This window comes from Mobula hypostoma, chromosome 7 (assembly GCF_963921235.1).
Source record: "Mobula hypostoma chromosome 7, sMobHyp1.1, whole genome shotgun sequence".
NCBI lineage: Eukaryota > Metazoa > Chordata > Chondrichthyes > Myliobatiformes > Myliobatidae > Mobula > Mobula hypostoma.
In genome coordinates this window covers 150,467,813-150,488,820 of record NC_086103.1, presented here as the reverse complement: position 1 = coordinate 150,488,820, position 21,008 = coordinate 150,467,813, and the positions used below count along the sequence as shown (strand labels likewise).

General features: G+C 40.9%; 1 protein-coding gene across 4 annotated transcripts in view; it reads right to left on the bottom strand.

Annotated features, from left to right (window-relative positions):
• LOC134349656 (protein furry homolog) overlaps positions 1 to 21,008 on the bottom strand; it is a 293,846-nt gene that overhangs the window by 223,077 nt on the left and 49,761 nt on the right. The window contains exon 1 of one of the 4 annotated variants that reach the window (XM_063054283.1): positions 489 to 752. The exons of the other annotated variants lie outside the window; for them this stretch is intronic. Coding sequence (XP_062910353.1) covers positions 489 to 549 — 61 coding nt within the window. The 5' untranslated portion in view covers positions 550 to 752. Of the gene's footprint in view, positions 1 to 488; positions 753 to 21,008 lie in introns of those variants that run through there. 4 annotated transcript variants of the gene reach the window in all.

Here is a 21,008-nt window from a genome sequence, read left to right as displayed (position 1 = left end):
ATTGTAACTGCTTGAATTTCTATTTTGAAACTTTATATTAGCAAAGGTATAAATAAGTCATGATCTTTAATCTAATTATAATTTAACAATTCCTAGATTTTGCTAGTAGATTTATGTTCTAAATATTAAACACTACAAAAAGTGGTAAAGAAGCATTCAAATAACTGATAAGTATCATAAAATATTAACTTTTGATGACAACCAAAGAAATGACTGTGTTGACATGTTTAAAAACTACGAATATTTTTACTGAAACATTCCTGCAATTTTCTATAGTTAATCTTCTACTTCAAAAAAATATAATTTTAACAACTTCTTTCACAATACTTGACTATCTACGCTCTATAGTGGCAACCATTTTGTTGCTTTAGTGTTTCTAAGTGCTTTGCCAGATCACCACAGCATCACTTTAAGAATTTTTTTCTAACCTACTGGTGACAAGGCCTGTTACACAAACGTCAAAAATACCTGTAGTACAGAGTACCTACCAAGCCCTTTTATCAAGCTGATCACAGTAGACTTCCTCCAACAGGCTGCTGTAATCTCCATGAGCTCCAGTTTATCTGTAATTCAATTGCTAGAATTCTGAGCTAGAAAGCTATGTATAAATATTTGTTCTACCATTTTGTCACCCATTTCCTGTGGTAAGTGACGTAGATTATGAAACTATCCAGTTTTCTTGGCAAATATTTCTTTTGCAATCAGTTCTGAAGGACTGTTTTGTTGCAATTAGCCTATGCCCTTCTGCCCTGTAGCTGAGCTTCCCACAGCTGAAGGTCAGAGAAAGGATAATTTTCAGCTAAGGCACACACTGATGGACCATAACACGTACAGTGGTGGCATGTCTATATTTATCCAGTACACACTAGGCTGTAGATTACTGAAATTTCTACAAGTGCGACCGACACAATTATATTTATCATACAAAATAGTGAACATGCCAGATTTTATTAATTCAATGCAGTACTTCTAAGAAATGTCACTCAACACTGCTGTTTCCTACAGTTAAAAGACGCAGTTCAAGCAAATACATTCATTCATTTGCAACAAATGTAGATATGATAGGGTTCTATCACAGAAACTTCCTGCATATACAGCCAGAACCAAAAACTATTTCACAAGGTTTCAGCCCCTGGATGCATAAAAATCCTGGGTGTTATTTCCTACCCTCTCTAATCACATTACAAGTTCCAAACAAAACTTGCTGAAATTCTGCATACTCATAAATGAAATTACCTATTCCACAGAAACACTAAAAAAAGTTTATATTGTAGTCCTCTACAAACTATATAGTATCATGCATTAACCCTGTAACACTGTTTAATCTTTTAAATTATCTTCTGATATTTTTAAAATTTAAAAATTTAAGTTGACTTCAAATCTGAAACTTAAATTGAGTTCTACAGATATCTTACAATGAAATAAGTGCTCACAAAGAACTTAACACATCGAGGTGAACATGATTTGAGAAAGAATTGAACACAATAAATCTTGTACCTTTTTACATATATCACAATGGAAAATGTGTGATTGAGTTTTTCATATTTATAATTTTGATAGAGACATGTTTCAATGCAGTAACAAAATGAAAGAATAGATAAAATCTGGCAATTAGCTATGACTGTGGTCAATATTTATAATAATCAAACTTTAGATAGGGATCCCACTAGAATGAAATCCATATAGTGTGGAAAAAGTATGGAATTTTGTCTCTGCAGGTGAATGCAGGAAGGCGTTTAAAACAAAAACTTTCACTGGGAAGTACAATATACCTTTCAAAAGGCCCTTTTTGTAGTATGTTTCCTAAGTAATTTACACTGAAAAGCCTGATTTATTTTTCGTTTTATCACTAACACAAGGTATTTGGCAATAACTTTCTTTTGTGGAAAAGATGTTCTAGGGAAGAAGATTAGACAGGCTTCCCAAGAGGTTTTGTGTCTTTCTGCCTGCATTTGCACCCCAATCCAACATTGCAAATCCCATCATAGCAAATACTGTTGGTAGAAATGCTGGTCCTGGTAGTTCAGTGTACGTTGGCAGATCTCTGGTGGAACTGTCATGGACGTCTATCAATATTTGTGGAATCTTTCAATACTAAAGGAGTTAATTTAGAATCACAGCACACAGAAATAGGTCCTTTTGGCCAACCATATTTATGCTGTCTATGATAACCATCTTCCTCCATTAGCCACATATTACTCTACGCCTTTCCTTTCTAATAACTTAAGCCAATGTATTTTAAGCATTGTAATTGTATCTATCTCTACCACCTGCTCTGGCAGCTCATTCCAGATAACCACGGCCCTCTGGGTGAAAAACTTACCCTTCAGAGCTCAATTAATTTCTCTACACTCATTTAAACTCATATCCTCTACTTCTAGACTCCGCTGCCCTGAGTAATTATATGCTAGTTAACTTGACTTTAGTGGTTGGGAAAATGTTGGAGTCCATTATTAAGGATGAGGCTTTGGGATACTTGGAGGCATGTGACATAACGGGCCAAGTCAGCATGGCCTTCTTGCCTGACAAGTCTGTTAGAATTCATTGAGGAAACAACAGGTAGGATAGCAAAGCAGAGTCAGTGAATGCTGCTTACTAGGATTTTCAGATGGCCTTTGACAAGGTGCCACACATGAGGCTGCTAAACAAGATAAGGGTCTTTGGCATTATAGGAAAGATACTAGCATGGATTGAAAATTGGCTGACTGGCAGTAGAAAAACAGTGGGAATAAAAGGGGTCTTTTCTGGTTGGCTGTCGGAGAGTAGTGGTGTTCCACAGGGGTCTGTGTTGGGACTGCTTCTTTTCATGTTATATGTCAACTATTTGTATGATGGAATTTATGGCTTTGTGCCAAGCTTGCAGATGATATGAAGATAGGTGGAGGGGCAGATAGAGTTGAAGAAGTAGGGAGTCTGCAAAAGAATTTAGAGAGATTAGAAAAATGGGCAATGAAGAGGCAGATGGAATATAATGTAGGGATGTGTATGGTCATGCATTTTGGTAGATGGAATAAAGATGTAGAATATTTTCAAAATGCAGAGAAAATTCAAAAATCAGAGATGCAAAGGGATTTGTGAGTCCTTGTGTAGGATTCCCTGAAGGTTAACTTACAAGTTGAGTCTGTGGTAAAGAAGGTAAATGCAATGTTATCATTCATTTTGAGAAGACAAGAATATAAGAAAATAATGCTCAGGCTTTATAAGGCATTGGTCATACTCCATCTGGAGAACTGTGAGAAATTTTGGACCCCTTACCTGAGAAAAGATGTGTTGGTTTTGAAGAGGTTCACAAGAATGATTCTAAGAACAGAAGGGTTAATGTATGAGGAATATTTGATGGCTCTGGGCCTGTTTCACTGGAGTTTAGAAGAATGAGGGAGGATCTCATTGAAACTTATTGAATATTGAAAGGCTCAGATAGAGTGATTGTGGAAAGAATGTTTCCTATAGTGGGTGAGTCTCAGACCATGAGGCACAGCCTCAGGATAGATGGACATCCATTTAGAATAGAGATGATGAGCAATTTCTTTAACTGGAGGGTGGTGAATCTATGGAATTCATTGCCATAGATGACTGTGGCATCCAAGTCACTGAGTATATTTAAAGAGGAGATTGATTAGTCAGGGTGTCAGAGGTTACCAGGAGAATGATGTTAAGAAGAAAAATAAATCAGCCACGATGGAATGGTGGAGCAGACTCAGTGGACTGAATGGCCTAATTCTCCTCCTACAGTATGTCTTATGGTCTAACAAGACTCCAATGATCTGACCAATATGTCCTTTACATCAAGACTCTACCACCCCAGGTAAAAAGACTTCAACAACTTGCTCAATATATCCTTTATATCTAGACTCTAGTGTCCTGGGTAAAAAAACTCCAACAAAATGGCCAATATGATTTTAAAACATCAATAAATTTTTAAAAGTCTCACCTCTTACATTCCAGTGAGAACATATGTATGCAGCATACTTATGTCTCCTTATAACTGCAGCCCTCCAATCCAGGCGACATCCTTCTACACTCTCTCAACTGCTAACACGTTCTTCCTGCAGTATGGTGACCACAACTCTATACAATACTCTCTGCGTCTTCTAACCAACATTTTCTACAACAGCAAAATGACTTCCAGCTCTTAAAAGCTGTGCTGAAGTGGATGAAAGCAAACATACCACATGTCTCTTTCATTACTCTAGGGCACCATTTTCAGGGAGCTATGAACCTAATTGCTAAGGTCCCTTTCTAAAGCAACACTATCAGAATTTGATTGCTAATGTGCATTACCTAACTCTTGTCTGGATTGAATTTCATCTGACATCACCGGTTGGTCTTTCTTAAATAATTAGCTATCTTCCACTCTTCTGGTATCTTGTTCAGGGCCAATCAAGATGCAAAAATCTTTGTCAGAGACACCACACTCTCCACTCTTGCTTCTCTCAACCACAGGAATTTATTTGCTCTTACATGCACCAATTTTCTAACACTTCCTCATTCCTGATACAGATGTGCTCCAAAATATCAGCATATTTCTCTCATAAATGCCAATGAGAAATATTCTTTTAGGACCACTACTCATAGCCTCTGGCTCACACATAAATCACTGTTTTGGTCACTGATGCGATCTACTCTTTATTTAACTACCCTCTTGCATCTATTATACTTGTATGAAGTTTTAGGATTCTGCTAAATTCTACTTGACAAGGTCATGTCATTGCCCTTCTTCCTCCCCGAATCCAATACACCTCAATATACTTGTTTCCTAAACCCTACATAGGCTACCTTCTTTTCCCTGATTAAACCTTCAGTACCCCTTGTTAACCAAGATTCCCTAGACTTATTATTTTTCCTTCAATCCCTTACAGGGCCATACTGACACTGAACTCTTAGAAATTTACTTTTAAATGCTTCCCCTGCATCAAATGTTGTTTTCCCTTCCTGCAGCTACTCCCAATCTATATCCACCACGTTCTGTCTTACAGTTGGCGCTTGGCCAAGTGGTTAAGGCGTTCGTCTAGTGATTTGAAGGTTGCTAGTTTGAGCCTTAGCTGAGGCAGCTTGTTGTATTCTTGAGCAAGGCACTTAACCACACATAGCTCTGCGATGACACCGGTGCCAAGCTGTATGGGTTCTAATGCCCTTCCCTTGGGCAACATTGGTGTTGTGGAGAGGGGAGACTTGCAGCATGGGCAACTGCCGGTCTTCCATACAACCTTGCCCAGGCCTGTGCCCTGGAAACCTTCCAAGGCACAAATCCATGGTCTGTCTTACACTTCTGCAATCTGTCTTACCTCAGTTTTGGACCCTAGTTTAAGGACTGACCTTACCTTTTTCCGTTTCTATCTTGAAGCTTACTGCGTTCACTGTTCCTTAATGGTTTCTCCACAGACAGTCCTATCACTTGCTTATCCTCATTTGTTCTGATAAGATCATGTGTAGCTATCTTCCTAGTCAGCCTCTCTACATAATTCTTCAAAAGATGCTCTTGATGCATTTTATGCATTCACCCCACCTGATCGCCTTGCACTAAAGCAGTCTCAGTTAATACTGGGAAAGTTATTTTTACACCTTTCTGCCATCTGCCATATATCTGTTCTTTTAATTCCCACAGACTATTGGGAGGCCTCTGAATCAGAACCAGGTTTATTATCAGTGACGTAAGTCATCAAATTTGTTGTGTTGTTGCAGCAATAAAGACCAATTGGTCAAAAATATTGTAAGTTACAATAAAAAATTATGAAGTACTGTAAAAAGAGAGCTAAAGGTTAAGGTTGTGTTCATGGTTTACTCAGAAATCTGATGAAGAAGGAGAAGAAGCTGTATTTAAAATACAGAGTGTGTGCCTTCAGGCTCCAGTACCTCCTCCCTGATGGTAGCAATGAAAAGAGGGCATGTCTTAGATAGCGAAGGTCCTTAATTATGGATGACAGCTTTTTGAGGCATTGCCTATTGAAGATGTCCTTGAGGGTGGGAAGATTTAGTGCCATGATGGAGACAGTTAAGTTTATAAACCATCTGCAATGTATTCTGATTCAATACATTGGTGCCTCAGTATCAGACAGTATGTAACCAGACAGAATGCTCTCCATGGTGCAGATGTAAAAATGTGTTAGTCTTTAGTGACATACCAAATTTCCTCAAACTCCTCATGAAAAATAGCCATTGTCATGCCCTCTTCATAAATGCAGCAATATATTGGGCCCAGGATGGACCTTCAGAGATGTGGACATCCAAGAACTTTATCTGCTCACTTTTTCCACTGCTGACCCCTTGATGAGGACTGGTATATACTCAAAATTCCCTTTCTTTAGTCCACAATCTATTCCTTGGTCTTACTGATGCTGGGTGTAAGGTTGGTGGACTGCTTCGTCAAGCACCTCTGCTCCGTCCGCCACAACAGACAGGATCTCCCGGTTGCCACCCACTTCAACTCTGCTTCACATTCCTATTCGGATATGTCCATACATGGCCTCCTCTACTGCCACGATGAGGCTAAACTCAGGTTGGAGGAGCAACAGCTCCTACAATGTCTGGGTAGTCTCCAGCCCCTTGGCATGAACATTGAATTCTTCAACTTCCAGTAATTCCCTCCCCCTTCTGTCCCCCATCCCAGTTTCACTCTGCCCCCTCCCCCAGCTGCCTCTCACCTCCCTCTTGGTTCTGCCTCCTTCTACTACCCATTGTGCTTTCCCCTATGACTTCTTCACCTTTCCTGCCTAACCCCTCCCTGTTTCCCCTTCCCCACCCCTTTATCTTTCCCCTTTCTGGTTTTTCACCTGGTACCTACCAGCCTTCTCCTTTCCACACTCCCCCCCACCTTCTTTATAGGGTCTCTGCCCCTTCCCTCTTCAGTCCTGACGAAGGGTTCCGGCCCAAAACGTTGACTGATCGTTTCCACGGATGTTGCCCAACCTACTGAGTTCCTCCAGCATGTTGTGAGTGTTGCTTTGACCCCAGCATCTGCAGAGTATTTTGTGTTTACTGGGTGTATGGTTTTTTTGTTGTTGCAACACCACTCAACCAGCTGATCTAAGTCACTCCTGCACAACTCTTCATCATCATCTGCCAACAGTTGTTCATCAGCAAATTTATACATGGTGTTTTAGCTCTGCCTAGCCAGAGTCAGTGGCTAGAGAGTGTAAAGCAGTGGGCTAAGCACATGTCCTGGATGTGTGCCCATGTTGATTGTCAATAAGGAGAAGATATTATTTCTGATGCACACTGATAGCGGTCTCCCGATGATGAAGTCAAGGATCTAGTTACAGAGGGAAGTACATAGGCCCAGGTTTTGAAGTTTATTGATTAATATTTAGGGGATGGTGGTGTTGAAAGTTGAGCTGTAATTAATAAAGAGTTGACATAGGTATTGCTGCTGTCCAGGTGATCCAAAGCCAAATGCATTCACTATAAACCTGTTGCAGTGGTAGGCAAATTGCAGCAGGTCCAGGTCCTTGCTCAGGTAGGAGTTAATTCTAGCCCTGACCAACTTCAAGTCACTTTGTCATAGTACATTCAAGTACTAGTGGGTGATAGTCATTGAGGTAGCTCACTCTACTCTTCTTAGGCACTGGTATGATTGATAACCTTTTGAATCAGATGGGAACCTTTGACTATGGCAGTGAGAGACTGAAGATGTCGTTGAACTGTTCAGCCAGTAGCTTGGCACAGGTTTTCAATGCCTTTCCAGATACACCATCAAGGCCCCTTGCCTTGCGAGTGCTGACACTCTTGAAGGATGTTCTCACTTTGGTCTCTGCGACAGATATCACGGGTTTGCCAGATGCTACAAAGATCTGTACAGGTATAGTTTTATCATCCCTTACGAAGTGTACATAAAAGGCCTCATTGGGAGTGAAGCATCACAGCCACTTATGTTAGGCTTCCCTTTGGAGGAAGTTATGACCTGCAAATCCTGCCCTATTGATGTGCATCCAATTCATTCTCTAACTTCAACCAGAATTACTTTATCGTCCTTAAAATAGCCTTTTGTAGATCATGCCTGAACTTCCAGTTAGAGTTCTTGAACGCCATGGATCTAGCTTTCAGTGGAATGTGAATCTCTTTGTTCATCCACGGTTTCTATAATATAACCCCTTCAAAGTGACCCCTTTCTTTTTTCATACCTTTAGTCAACTATGTCTGTGCAGGGCTGTCAAAAGTATAGACCAAGTTTTTCTGACCACAACATTATAGACGAATCCTTAACAAATATCACCTGTGAAATTTGCCTCCTGTGTCCTTCCAGGTGATAGAGTTATAGAATACTGCAGCTCTTCAATCCATCTAGTCCATTTCATACTAGTAATCTGCCTAGTCCCATTGACCTGCACCTGAATAATAGTGCACCCATCCACCTACCTACACAAATTGTTATTAAATATCGAAATCAAACCCACACCCACCATCCAGCTCATTCCACAGACTCACCATCCTCTGAGTGAAGATTCCCCTCTGTTTCCCTTACATATTTCACCTTTCACCCTTAACCTATGACCTCTAGTTCTCGTCTCACCCAACCTCAGTGGAAAAAGCCTGCCCTTCATAATTTTATATACCTCTATCAAATCTCCCTCATTCTAATTATTTGACAATTATTTCAATTAATGTTCTCTGGTTACTAGGCTACTTACCACAACATGAATTTCCATCCATAGATGCTGCCTGACCTGCTGAGTTGCACCAGCATTTTGGGTGTTGCACTAGATTTCCAGCATCTGCAGCTAATATTTTGTGTTGTGAGATGAAACTTCTTTAAAAACAAAACCCCCTTTATTTTGGCTATATCCATTAGATATTTTCCTAACATTTGCTGTCCTAATGGACAATTTCAACTTCTCAATGTCTCTATTTTATCTGCTGTTATTGTAGAAGCTTCTGAGTTTGTGCAAAGAATGGACACAGACATTGCTTCTGTTTGCCTTTAGAACATAATATGTTTCATTTTTAAAAATAATTCTGCCTAAAATAAGTTTATTCCAAAACATGTAGAGACAAATAACTTATTTATTTACATAGACTTGACATTTGAAGAGCTTTGCACAGTTGACTGCATGGAAAGTGTTATGTGTGGTATCTTCATTTTGAACATGTCATGAACTGCTTAAGAAATAAGAAAGCAAGTGATCTATATTTTTGAGTATATTAACTTAAGATGGAATATTAACAATAAGAACATGTCTTAAATTGAGACAAGTATGTTTAGATTTCTTTTTGCTCCTAATTAATATCAATGCACTTATATAGCATGTTTACCACAGCGAATGTGTCCATTGACCCCTACAGAGAGCAGCACAGAAAAGTAAGTGAGGTTCATATGACTTCATTAACTGAAGCAGAGAATATAGGATCTGTAAGGTTATGGTCCAATAATACAAAATGTTAATTAGACCATAGCTGGAGTAACATATGCAGTTCTGGGCACCACAGTATGCAAAGAATATGATCGGAGTGGAGAGGGTCCCAACCTAGGGTCCATGGACCTCTCGGTTAAAGGTAGGGGTCCATGGCCTAAAAAAGGTTGGGAACTCCTGATCGAAAAGGACCTTCACCAGGATGCTGACTGGGACAGAGCATTTGAAGCATGAGAAAAGACTGGGTAACCTTTGTTTTCCTTGGAAGGGAGAATGCTGAGGTGACACTTGACTGAGATAAAATATTAGAAGCAGCATACATAGGCTACCCAGTGAAAAACTTCTCCATATCAGAGATGTGTACAATCAGATAGTGAAGGTTTAAGGTAAGGAACAGGAGATTTAGAGGATACTTGACGAAGACTTATTCACCCAAAGAATGACTTAAATCTAGAATGCTGAGCGTAAGGGGTGTTGGAGTCAGGCATGCATGGGGAAAGAACATTCTTCCTCAACTACTTCTGACTCTCCTATTGAATATTTAATCCTATACTCCCTAGTTACAGATATCCCTGTTCAGGAGGAATGTTTCTCACTGGTTACTTTGTTGGGGACAGCATGGGACTGACGGGCTGAAAGGCCCATGTCATAGTAAGTGTATAAAAAACTGATGTCAATTTTACAGGGAGCCTACCTGCTTCAAACTGCCTAAATGATTGATTCTAATGTAGAGTGGATATGTTTCACTCTCCAGTTTCTATTTTGACATCTGATCAAGAAAGAGAACTTGTTTTACTTTCAAGTTCCTTAATATTAAAATCACCACACTCATGAATTTTCATATCAGTTTATTGCTGTATAGCAGCTAGCCGTACATAATTTTCACTTTGTCTCAGCAAACCATTTTAAAAAATATATTTCAGTGGTGTATGTACCTATGCTCTACTATAAAGGTTAATTTCTTTCATCTTTTGTTTCTTATAACCTCAAAAAATTCAAGGTATTAAGTGATGAGGCTTGTTGTTTTTCCAATTATTTAATTATGCAATTTTGCTTTCAATTCTCCATAGAATACTTCTCATTCAATGTTAAGGAAGGAAACTATGACCTATTGTTCCGTTCCTTAGTACTTGTTATGGTCCTATTATTCACTGTGGACATCTTAGCTTTATCACCCCTCCTAAAATGCAATAATACACATTTTTTTAGGATTAAATTCCATCTACCAATGCTCCACTCATTTTATCAATACTTCAATATCAACCTGATGCTGAAGAATCCCATTCTTGCTATCAACATTACCAGAATTTCCATGTCAATTGTAAATATACTAATCACACCTCCTACATTCACATCTAGAACAATGTTCATTAAACTGCAAATATCCCAGAGCAATCCCTGCAGATTATGACTGGTCACAGGGTGCTGAAAGTTAAAACAGTTTTTACTGGAAACTTTACTATCCCCATGGATACACTTCATCTCTACCCATGAAATTCCAACAAGTTAGTCAGAAAGCATCGCCCCTTACAAAATCACGCAGAATAACCTAGATTAATCCCTGTCTCTCCAAATGTGGATTAATCTTGTCCCTCAGAAGATAGACAGACCAGCCTGTTTTAACCTGGCTTAACCCTGCCTTTCTTGAATAGGAGCACCATTTTTGCTATTCTCCAATTATTTATTACCTCACCAGCAGTTAGCAAAGATCTACAAATCTCTGTCAGAGCCCCAACAATTTCCTCCCACAGCAGTGTTAGGAGCAGAATTAGACCAATTGGCCCATTGAGTCTGCTCCACCATTTGCCTGTGGCAAAGAATTCCACAGATTCACCACTCTCTGGCTAAAGAAATTCCTTATCTCTGTTCTAAAAGGATGCCCCTCTATTCTGAGGCTGTGCCTTCTGGCTTAGACTCTCCCACCATAGGAAACATCCTCTCCATATCCACTCTATTAAGGCCTTTCACCATTTGATAGGTTTCAATGAGGTCACCCCTCATTCTTCTGAATTGTAGTGAATACAGGGCCAGGGCTATCAAATGCTCTTCATATGACAAGCCATTCAATCCTGGAATCTTTTTCACCCTGGAATCATTTGCACTCTTTCCATTTTCAACACATCCTTTCTAAAATAAGAGGTCCAAAGCTGCTCACAATACACCAAGCAAGGCCTCACCAGTGATTTATAGTCTCAACATTACATCCTCGTTTTTATATTCTAGTCCTCTTAAAATGAATGCAAACATCACATTTGCCCTCCTCACCATAGACTCAACCTGCAAGTTAACCTTTGGGAATCCTGCACAAGGACCCCTAAGTCCCTTTGTACCTCAGTTTCTTTTTTGTATTTTCTCTTCATTTAGAAAATAGTCAACCCTTTCATTTCTTCTACCAAATTGCGTGACCGTACACTTCCTGACACTGTATTCCATCTGCCATTTCTTTGCTCATCCTCTTAATCTGGATAAGTCCTTCTCTACTTCCTCAAAACTTCCGCTCCACCTATCTTCATATCCTCTGAAAACTTTGCAACAAAGCAATCAATTCCATCATCCAAATCATGACATATAACGTAAATAGAATCGGTCCTAACACAGACTCCTGTGGAACACCACTAGTCACCGACAGCCAACCAGAAAGGGCTCCGTTTATTCCCACTCTTTGCCTCCTACTATCAGTCACTGCTTTATCCATGCTAGAATCTTTCCTGTAATACCATAGGCTCGTAGCTTGTTAAGCAGCGTCATGTGTGACACCTTATCAAAGGCCTTCTGAAAATCCAAGTACACAACAGCAACCAATTCTCCTTTGTTTAACCTGCTTGTTATTTCTTCAAAGAATTCCAACAGATTTGTCAAGCAAGATTTTCCCCTGAGGAACCCATGCTGACTACAGCCTATTTTATCATGTGGCTCCAAGTACCCTGAGACCTCATCCTTAATAATCGACTGCAACATCTTCACAACAACTGAGATCAGACCAACTGGCCTATAGTTTCCTTTCTCCTGCCTCTCTCCCTTCTTGAAGAGTTGTGCGACATTTGCAATTTTTTAGTCTTCCGGAACCATTCCAGAATCCAGTGATTCTTGAAAGATCATTGTCAATGCCTCCACGATCTCTTCAGCAACCTCTTTCAGAACATTGGGGTGTATACCATCTGGTGCAGGTGAATCTTCTCTCTAGTTATGGTAACTTTACAGAGTTCATGATCCCTGACTCCTGGAACTTCCACCATACTACTAGTGTCTACCATAGTGAATTCTGATGCAAATTGCTTATTTAATTTGTCCACCATTTCCTTGTCCCCCATTACTACCTCTCCAGCACTGTTTTCCAGTGATCCAATATCTACTCACGGCTCTCTTTTAAGCATCTGTAGAAATTTCTGGTATCCTCTTTAATATTATTGGCTAGCTTAGTTTGATATTCCATCTTTACATTATTAATGACTTTTTTAGTTGCCTTCTGTTGGTTTTTAAAAGCTTCCCAATCCTCTAACTGCCCATTGATTTTTGCTCTATTATACGCCCTCTCTTTGGCTTTTAGAGAGTCAAAGAGAGTGTGGAAAAACAACAAGCTCAGCGCAGCCACCAAGATTGCAGTGCACAGAGCCTGCGTACTGAGTACTCTTCTCTACAGCAGCGAGAGCTGGACAACCTACAAGAGCACTGCCTCAACAGCTTCCACCTACCGTGCTTGCGTAGGATCCTGGGCATTTCCTGGAAAGACTGCGTGCCAAACAAGGACGTCCTGCACCAGGCCAGCATGCCAAGCATGTATGTCCTTCTCACACAGCGACGACTGTGCTGGCTTGGCCATGTCCGCCACATGCAGGATGGCTGCATCCCCAAGGACATCCTATACGGAGAACTCACTGCAGGATCCCGGGCCCATAGGGCGCCCGCCCACTGCTGCGTTACAGGGATGTTTGTAAATGTGACCTGAAGTCTGCTGATATCAGGGTGGGCACTTGGGAAGAGACAGCTGAAAATCGTTGTACGTACGGGCATTACCAATGCAGAGGAAAAACGAACTCAACTGTGGTTGGACAGAAGAGAGAGAAGGAAGGCTGTGGCAGTGACCACCCAGCCGCAGCCATCAGCCTTCATGTGCAGCAGCTGTGCCAAGGACTGCCGCTCTAGAATCAGCTTATTCAGCCACAGCCGACGCTGTTCCACACCCAATGGAGTCCTAAACCGGGCGCATTCATTGTCTACTTAGACAGACAGAGCCAATGTTGTTGTTGTTATTTTTATTATTATTATTATTAATATATGCCCTCCCTTTGGCTTTTATGTTGGTTATGACTTCTCCTGTTAGCCATGGTTGTGCCATCTTTCCTTTAGAATATTTCTTTCTCTTTGGGATGTATATATCCTGTGCCTTCTGAATTACTTTCAGAAATTCCAGCCATTGCTGCTCTGCTTTCAGCCTTGCCAGTGTTCTTTTCCAATAAATTTTGACCAACTCCTCTTTCACGCCTCCGTAATTCCCATTACTCTACTGTAATACTGATACATCTGACTTTAGCTTCTCCTTCTCAAATTTCTGGGTGAATTCGATTATATAATGATCACTTTCCCCTGAGTGTTCTTTTACGTAATACTCTCAAATCAATTCTGGTTCATTGCATAACAACCAATCCAGCAAAGCTGATCCCCTAGTGGACTCAATCATGAGCTACTCTAAAAAGCCATCTCGTAGGCTTGTCTAGAAATTCCCCCCTTGGAATCCAGCTCAAACCTTATTTTCCCAATCTAACTACATATTGAAGTCCCCCATAACTATTCTAACATTGCACTTTTGGCATGCATTTTTTATCTCCTGTTATAATTTGTAGGCCACATTTTTACTACTGTCTGGGGTCTGTATACAACTCCCATCAGTGTCTTTTTACCCTTGCAGTTCCTTAACTCTATCCACAATGAATCAACACCTTCCAACCCTATGTCACCTCTTTATAATGACTTGATTCATTTTTTACCAATAGAGCAACATAGCTCCCTCTGCCTTACTGCCTGTACTTTGGATACTATGTGTATGCTTGGATATTAAGCTCCCAGCTATAATCTTCTTTCAGCCATGATGCAGTGCTGCCTAAAAAAATTATACCTGCCAATATGCAACTGTGCTGCAAGTTCATCTTCCTTATTCCATATACTAAGCGCATTCAAAGATAACACCTTCAGTTCTGCTTGCACCCTTTCAAATTTTGTCCTCCTGTTATGTTGTGACTCACCCTGTTGGCTCCAATTGTCTTGTCAGCAGCCTCTCCTCACTACACATTGCCTCTGTTTGTAAACCAGCTACCTCATCCTCAGCACGATTATCCACCTTACCTACCATACATCTTGCATTGAAATATATGCAACTCAGGACACTAGCTGCACCATGCTCAACCTTTTGATTCCTAACTTTGTCTGACAATATCAGCCTCCACAACCTCTCCACTAACATTTCTGGCACTCTGGTTCCCATCCCCCTGAAACGCTAGTTTAAACCCACCGTGCAGCATTGATGAACCTTCCCGCTAGTAAGTACCTCTCCAGTTCAGGTGCAAACTGTCCCTTCTGTACAGGTCCCACCTTCCCTGGAAGAGAGCCCAATGACCCAAAAATCTTATGCCCTCCCTCCTACGCCAATGCCTTAACCACGTATCAAACTGTATAACCTTCCTAGTTCTGGCCTTACCAGCATGTGGCACAGGTAGAAAACCTGAGATCACAACCCTGGAAGACCTACCCCTTAACTTAGCACCTAACTCCCTGAACTCCCTATGCAGAATCTCGTCACTCATTATACTCATATCATTGGTACCTACATGGACCACGACTTCCGGCTGTTCACCCTCCTACTTAAGATTGCTGAGGATTCATTCCGAGATATCACAGGAAGCAACATACCATCTGGAAATCTTGTTCTCGCCCCAGAACCACTTGTCTGGTCCCCTAACTAACAAATCCCCTATCACCACAGCATACTTCTTCTCCCTCCCTTCCCTTCTGAGTCACAGAGGCAGACTCAGTGCCAGAGACCCGACCACTGTGACTTTCCTCTGTCAGGTCACCCCACCCCTCCCCCTCAGCCCCTGAGCAGTATCCACAGTGATATACCTGTTGTTAAGGGGAATGGCCTGGCCACAGGGGTACTCTGCACAGGCTCCTTAATCCCTTTCCTCTTCCTGACCATCACCCAGTGCCCTGTGCCCTGCACCTTGGGTATAACTACTTCTCTATATGTCCTATCTATCTCCCCTTCAGCCTCCTGAATGATCCAGAGTTCATACGGATCTAGCTCCATTTCTTCAACGCGGATTGTTAGAAGCTGCAGCTGGATGCACTTCTTGAGGTTGTAGTCCTCGGGGACACTGGAGGCCTCCCTGCCTTCCCACATCCTTCACGTGCAGCATTCCACTATCCTGCAGGCATCTCTACTGCCCTAGTTGAACAGATGTAAAGAAGAGAAGGGAAAAAAAAACTTAACCTTGAGCTTTTCTTTTCTTTCTCTGACTGAAGTCTCTTTTTGCTGGAGCCTTGAAGAGCTTAAGTCTCAATATCACCACTCTGACTCTGTTCATTCAGACGATGGTCGCTGCACTTGCCCCTGCCTTCTTTTAATTTGCTCTTGCTAATCAATCCTAAACGCCGAATGGTTGGTAGTCAAAGCTCTTTTTTGATGTAGTGATCCTTTGCTGCTTTTTGTACCTGGGCAGTGGACCTGTTTGAAGTCCCTTCCTCTCAAAACTTCTGATGTTCGGATTGGCTGCTGGTCAAAGTTTGTTTAAGATCTTCAAAGAGCCTCTTTAAGCCTTGATGGTTAATTGTGCGAGAATTTCATCATCTTGCTCTCTGAACTCATCAACAATAATGTCTTTCTCCTTACTGAATATAATGATAAGTATTAATTTAAGGCATCACCTACATTATCTGGCTCCACACACAGATTGCCACATTTCTAGTGAATATGGTGAGTATAAAGAGAGCATAAGAAGCAGTGTCCTTTTGAATTTAAGAGCGGGGAAATGGAGCCTTGGCATTTTTAAAGGGTGCGCAGGAAAAGGTGTCCCAGCGAGTTGTACTTACAATCAATTCATTGTTCGATGCAATAGTAAAATGTTTAACGAATTCCATTGAGAGACCAAGAGGAAATAAGTATGTTGTTAAATAGCAAATCTTTGTATTTTGTTTGGCAGTCATTAGATTCTTAAAAGAGGTGACTTGTGTCATGCATTTAATATTTCAGCAACATTTGAGTGATATTGTAAATATATTGTTTGATTAAGCATTCTTTGTTGTTTACATAATTTATCACAGGTTATATGCAAAAGTACGTGAATGGCATACGTCATCATGCCACCTCATAAGTGTGTGCCTCTCTAGAAGTAAAAATGAAGTACAGACATATTATCCCTGGCTCTGTGTTTTTCTTTCAATTAGTTTTATGTTTTAGAGTTACAAAAAAAAAAAGTGGTGGTGAGTAAGTTTTAAGACAAACCCAAGAAGACTATCTACCTGTTGAAGCACAGCAAGACGTTTGAGTTAAAAAAAAAACAGCGCAGCATGTGGTTTCTTTGGAAAAGGACAGAGGCGATTGAATTTTAAAAAAGGCAGAGAACTGATTAAATTTGCGGGTTCATAAATAGTGAGTACAAGGTGGTAATAATCATAAATTAGAAAAAGCAGAAATGGCTGGCTACATTGAATAGATAAACACCTTTGATTGCATAAAAGATAACTGGGTGCTGTATACTGATCAAATTGAGCAGGATTTTAAAGCAAATGGAATAGCCGATGTGAAACAAGTGCCAATTTTGCTGAGTGTAATTAACTGGAAGAGTATACATTTGGCTTAGAAGTTTGACTACTCCAACTAAACCAGCCGAAATGAGCTTTCCTGATATCACGAAAGTAATGCGGTAACATTTAGAGCCAAAACCATTGTTGATTGCAGAACACTTTAGGTTTCGTAAGTGCAAGCAAAAGGAAGGGGTGTCTATTTTAGATTACGAGTTGAATTGAAGAGATTGTCTGAACATTGTCAGTTGGGCTTAATGATGCAATGAGAGATCGGTTATTTTGTGGAATCTTACAAGAAAGCATTCAAAAATGGCTCCTAACTGAAGCACAACTCACATTTAAAAGCAGCAACAAGAGACAAAATTGAGTTGTAGTTAGGAATGAATATGAAAGTAAACAAAATTGCAACTTCTAAACAGAAACTGGCATGGCTGAACAAATTGTGTTACCATCATGGCAGGGGCTCACATACACCAGACCAATGCAGGTTTAAAGGTGAAATTTACTGGAAATGCAACAAAATAGAACACATACAAAGTGCATGTCAGGCAGACAAAAGTAAATAGACTGCACAGGGAAGAGAAAATATAAAGTCAAATTACAGGTTCAAAAAGAGCATTAATCTGCATGCGGTTGATGAAAAATCTGATAATGATGACAGCGACATAGGAACGAGTAGTCTTGAGATTTACAATGTAAAAACTAACACGAGACAAGCTATATAGCTTGCACCAGAAGTGAACAGCAAATTAATTAAAATGGAATTGGACACTGGCTCGGCTGTTTTAGTCATTCCACAGAACACCACTTCAAAGATACTGAACTGAAGCCTGCAGATATCCAACTAAGGACTTAGACTGGGGAAAAGATTACTCCTGACCAAATGACATTCATAACAGTGAGATACAACAACCAACAAGCTACCTTGGGCTTGTATGAGGTAAAAACAGGAGAGCCAGCATTGAGGGGTCGTAATTGGCTGAGACAACTACAACCTGGAGATCGATCTAAAATTTGCAGGCCACATTCCCAGCAATAAAATCAACTGAAATGAATTAATTAAAGGTGTTGGATGATGCCACAGCAGTGTTCAAAGATGCATTGGAAAACTCAAGCATATCATGAGTAAAACAGTGTTAAATGAAAATATTGCACCTAAGGTTTACAAAGCCTGTCCAGTTTCTTATACCATCTGTGATAAAGTAGCCAGTGAGCTAGATTGCATGGAGGCTGAAGAAATTTTTCCAAGGTTGAATGGAACTCTTAGGGCAATGCCAGTGGTCCCAGTCGCCAAGAAGAATGTATCATTCAGGATCTGTGATTATTTTAAGGTCACCACCAACCCAGTATTGAAAGTAGATCAATCCCTCTGCCCAGGATAGAGGATATCTTAGCCAACCTTGCTCGAGAGAAACACTTCAGCAAAGTGGACTTAGCTGAGGCTTATGTACAGAAGGAGACAGAAGAAAAGTCCAAAGTGTTTCACACCATAAACACTCACAAAGGGCTTTATTGTTATAACAGTCTTTTTATGGAGTAGCATCTGTACCTGCACTCTGGCAGAAAGCTATGCACCAGGTGCTGCAAGGCTCCCCAGGCACTCAGTACTAATTGGATGACATTGGGGTCCGTGTTGGGGCCGCTTCTTTTTACGTTGTACATCAATGATTTGGATTACGGAATAGATGGCTTTGTGGCAAAGTTTGCTGATGATAGGTGGAGGGGCTGATAGTGCTGAGGAAACAGAGAGTCTGCAGAGAGACTTGGATAGTTTGGAAGAATGGGCAAAGGAGTGGCAAATGAAATACAATGTTGGAAAGTGTATGGTTATGCACTTTGGCAGAAGAAATAAATGGGCAGACTATTATTTAAATGGGGAGAGAATTCAAAGTTCTGAAATGCAATGGGACTTGGGAGTCCTTGTGCAGGATACCCTTAAGGTTAACCTCCAGGTTGAGTCGGTGGTGAAGAAGGCGAATGCAACGTTGGCATTCATTTCTAGAGGAATAGAGTATAGGAGCAGGGATGTGATGTTGAGGCTCTATAAGGTGCTGGTGAGACCTCACTTGGAGTACTGTGGGCTGTTTTGGTCTCCTTATTTAAGAAAGGATGTGCTGATGTTGGAGAGGGTACAGAGAAGATTCACTAGAATGATTCCGGGAATGAGAGGGTTAACATATGAGGAACATTTGTCCGCTCTTGGACTGTATTCCTTGGAGTTTTAGAAGAATGAGGGGGGACCTCACAGAAACATTTCAAATGTTGAAAGGCATGAACAGAGTGGATATGGCAAAGCTGTTTCCCATGATGGGGGAGTCTAGTACGAGAGGGCATGATTTAAGGATTGAAGGGCGCCCATTCAGAACAGAGATGCGAAGAAATTTTTTTAGTCAGAGGGTGGTGAATCTATGGAATTTGTTGCCACGGGCAGCAGTGAAGGCTAAGTCATTGGGTGTATTTAAGGCAGAGATTGATAGGTATCTGAGTAGCCAGGGCACCAAAGGTTATGGTGAGAAAGCAGGGGAGTGGGACTAACTGGGAGAATGGATCAGCTCATTATAAAATGATGGAGCAGACTCGATGGGCCGAATGGCTGACTTCTGCTCCTTTGACTTATGGTCTTATGGACATTACTGTTAGCTGTAAGGATGCCAGGGAACAGCTCCAAAATCTCAAGACAGTGTTAAAAAGATTAGACGATTATGTGCTCAGAGCATGACGCAACAAGTATGAATTCTTTAAACCATACAGCACTTACTGTGGTCAACCTATTGATGAAGAAGAATTACGTAAATGTGCTGAGAAAGTTCAAGCAGTGGTGGATGCCCCAAGGCCAACAGACATTCCACAGGTGTGGTCCTTTTAGGATTCGTCAATTACTAAAATGGGTTCCTGCCAAATCTGGTTACTGAGCTCCACCCCTTGAACTCATTACTACAGATTAGGAAGAAATGGCAATGGACAAACAATGTGAGAAGGCTTGCCAAAAAACAAAGGAAATGGTGACATCAGACACTGTATTCATACAGTATGATCCACATCACCCAGTGCAGCTTGCTTGTGACACCTTGCCTTATGGTGCAGTCATGTCACATGTTATGAGTGATGGAAGTGAACGTCCCATAGCCTTTGCATCACATTCCCTTACCACATTGCAGAGGAAAATTACGTACAGATTGATAGAGAGACCTTGAGTCTGGCTTGGGGTATAAAATACTTCAACCAGTACTTGAATGGGAAAATGTTTACCCTCATTACTGATCATCCACCACTAGTGTTAGTTTTCAATCCACAGAAAGGTGTTCCACTAACAGCAGCAGCACAAATACAGAGATGGGCTTTGTTTCTTGGAAGGCACAATTACAAGATCAATTTCAAGAGGATGACTAACCATGGAAATGCTGATGGATTATCCTATTTACCCTTTAAAAAGGAAATATATGAAAAATTTACAAAAGAGGACACCCCGCTTGACAAACAAGAGAAAATCTGCAGATGCTGGCAATCCAAGCAACACACAAAATGCTGGAGGAACTCAGCAAGCCAGGCAGCATCGATGGGAAAACATACAGTCGACATTTTGGCCTGAAACCCTTCAGCAGTACCCTCTTGATGTATTATCCCTGTTATGGCAGAGATGAACTAAAGGGAACCATAAAATACCCCATACTGTCTCCAGTGTACATGGCAACCCAAAATGGCTGGAATGTGCAGCAGAAAATTCAGTTCAAACAACAGGAATTCTGCAGATGCTGGAAATTCAAGCAACATACATCAAAGTTGCTGGTGAACGCAGCAGGCCAGGCAGCATCTATAGGAAGAGGTGCAGTCGACGTTTCAGGCTGAGACCCTTCGTCAGGACTAACT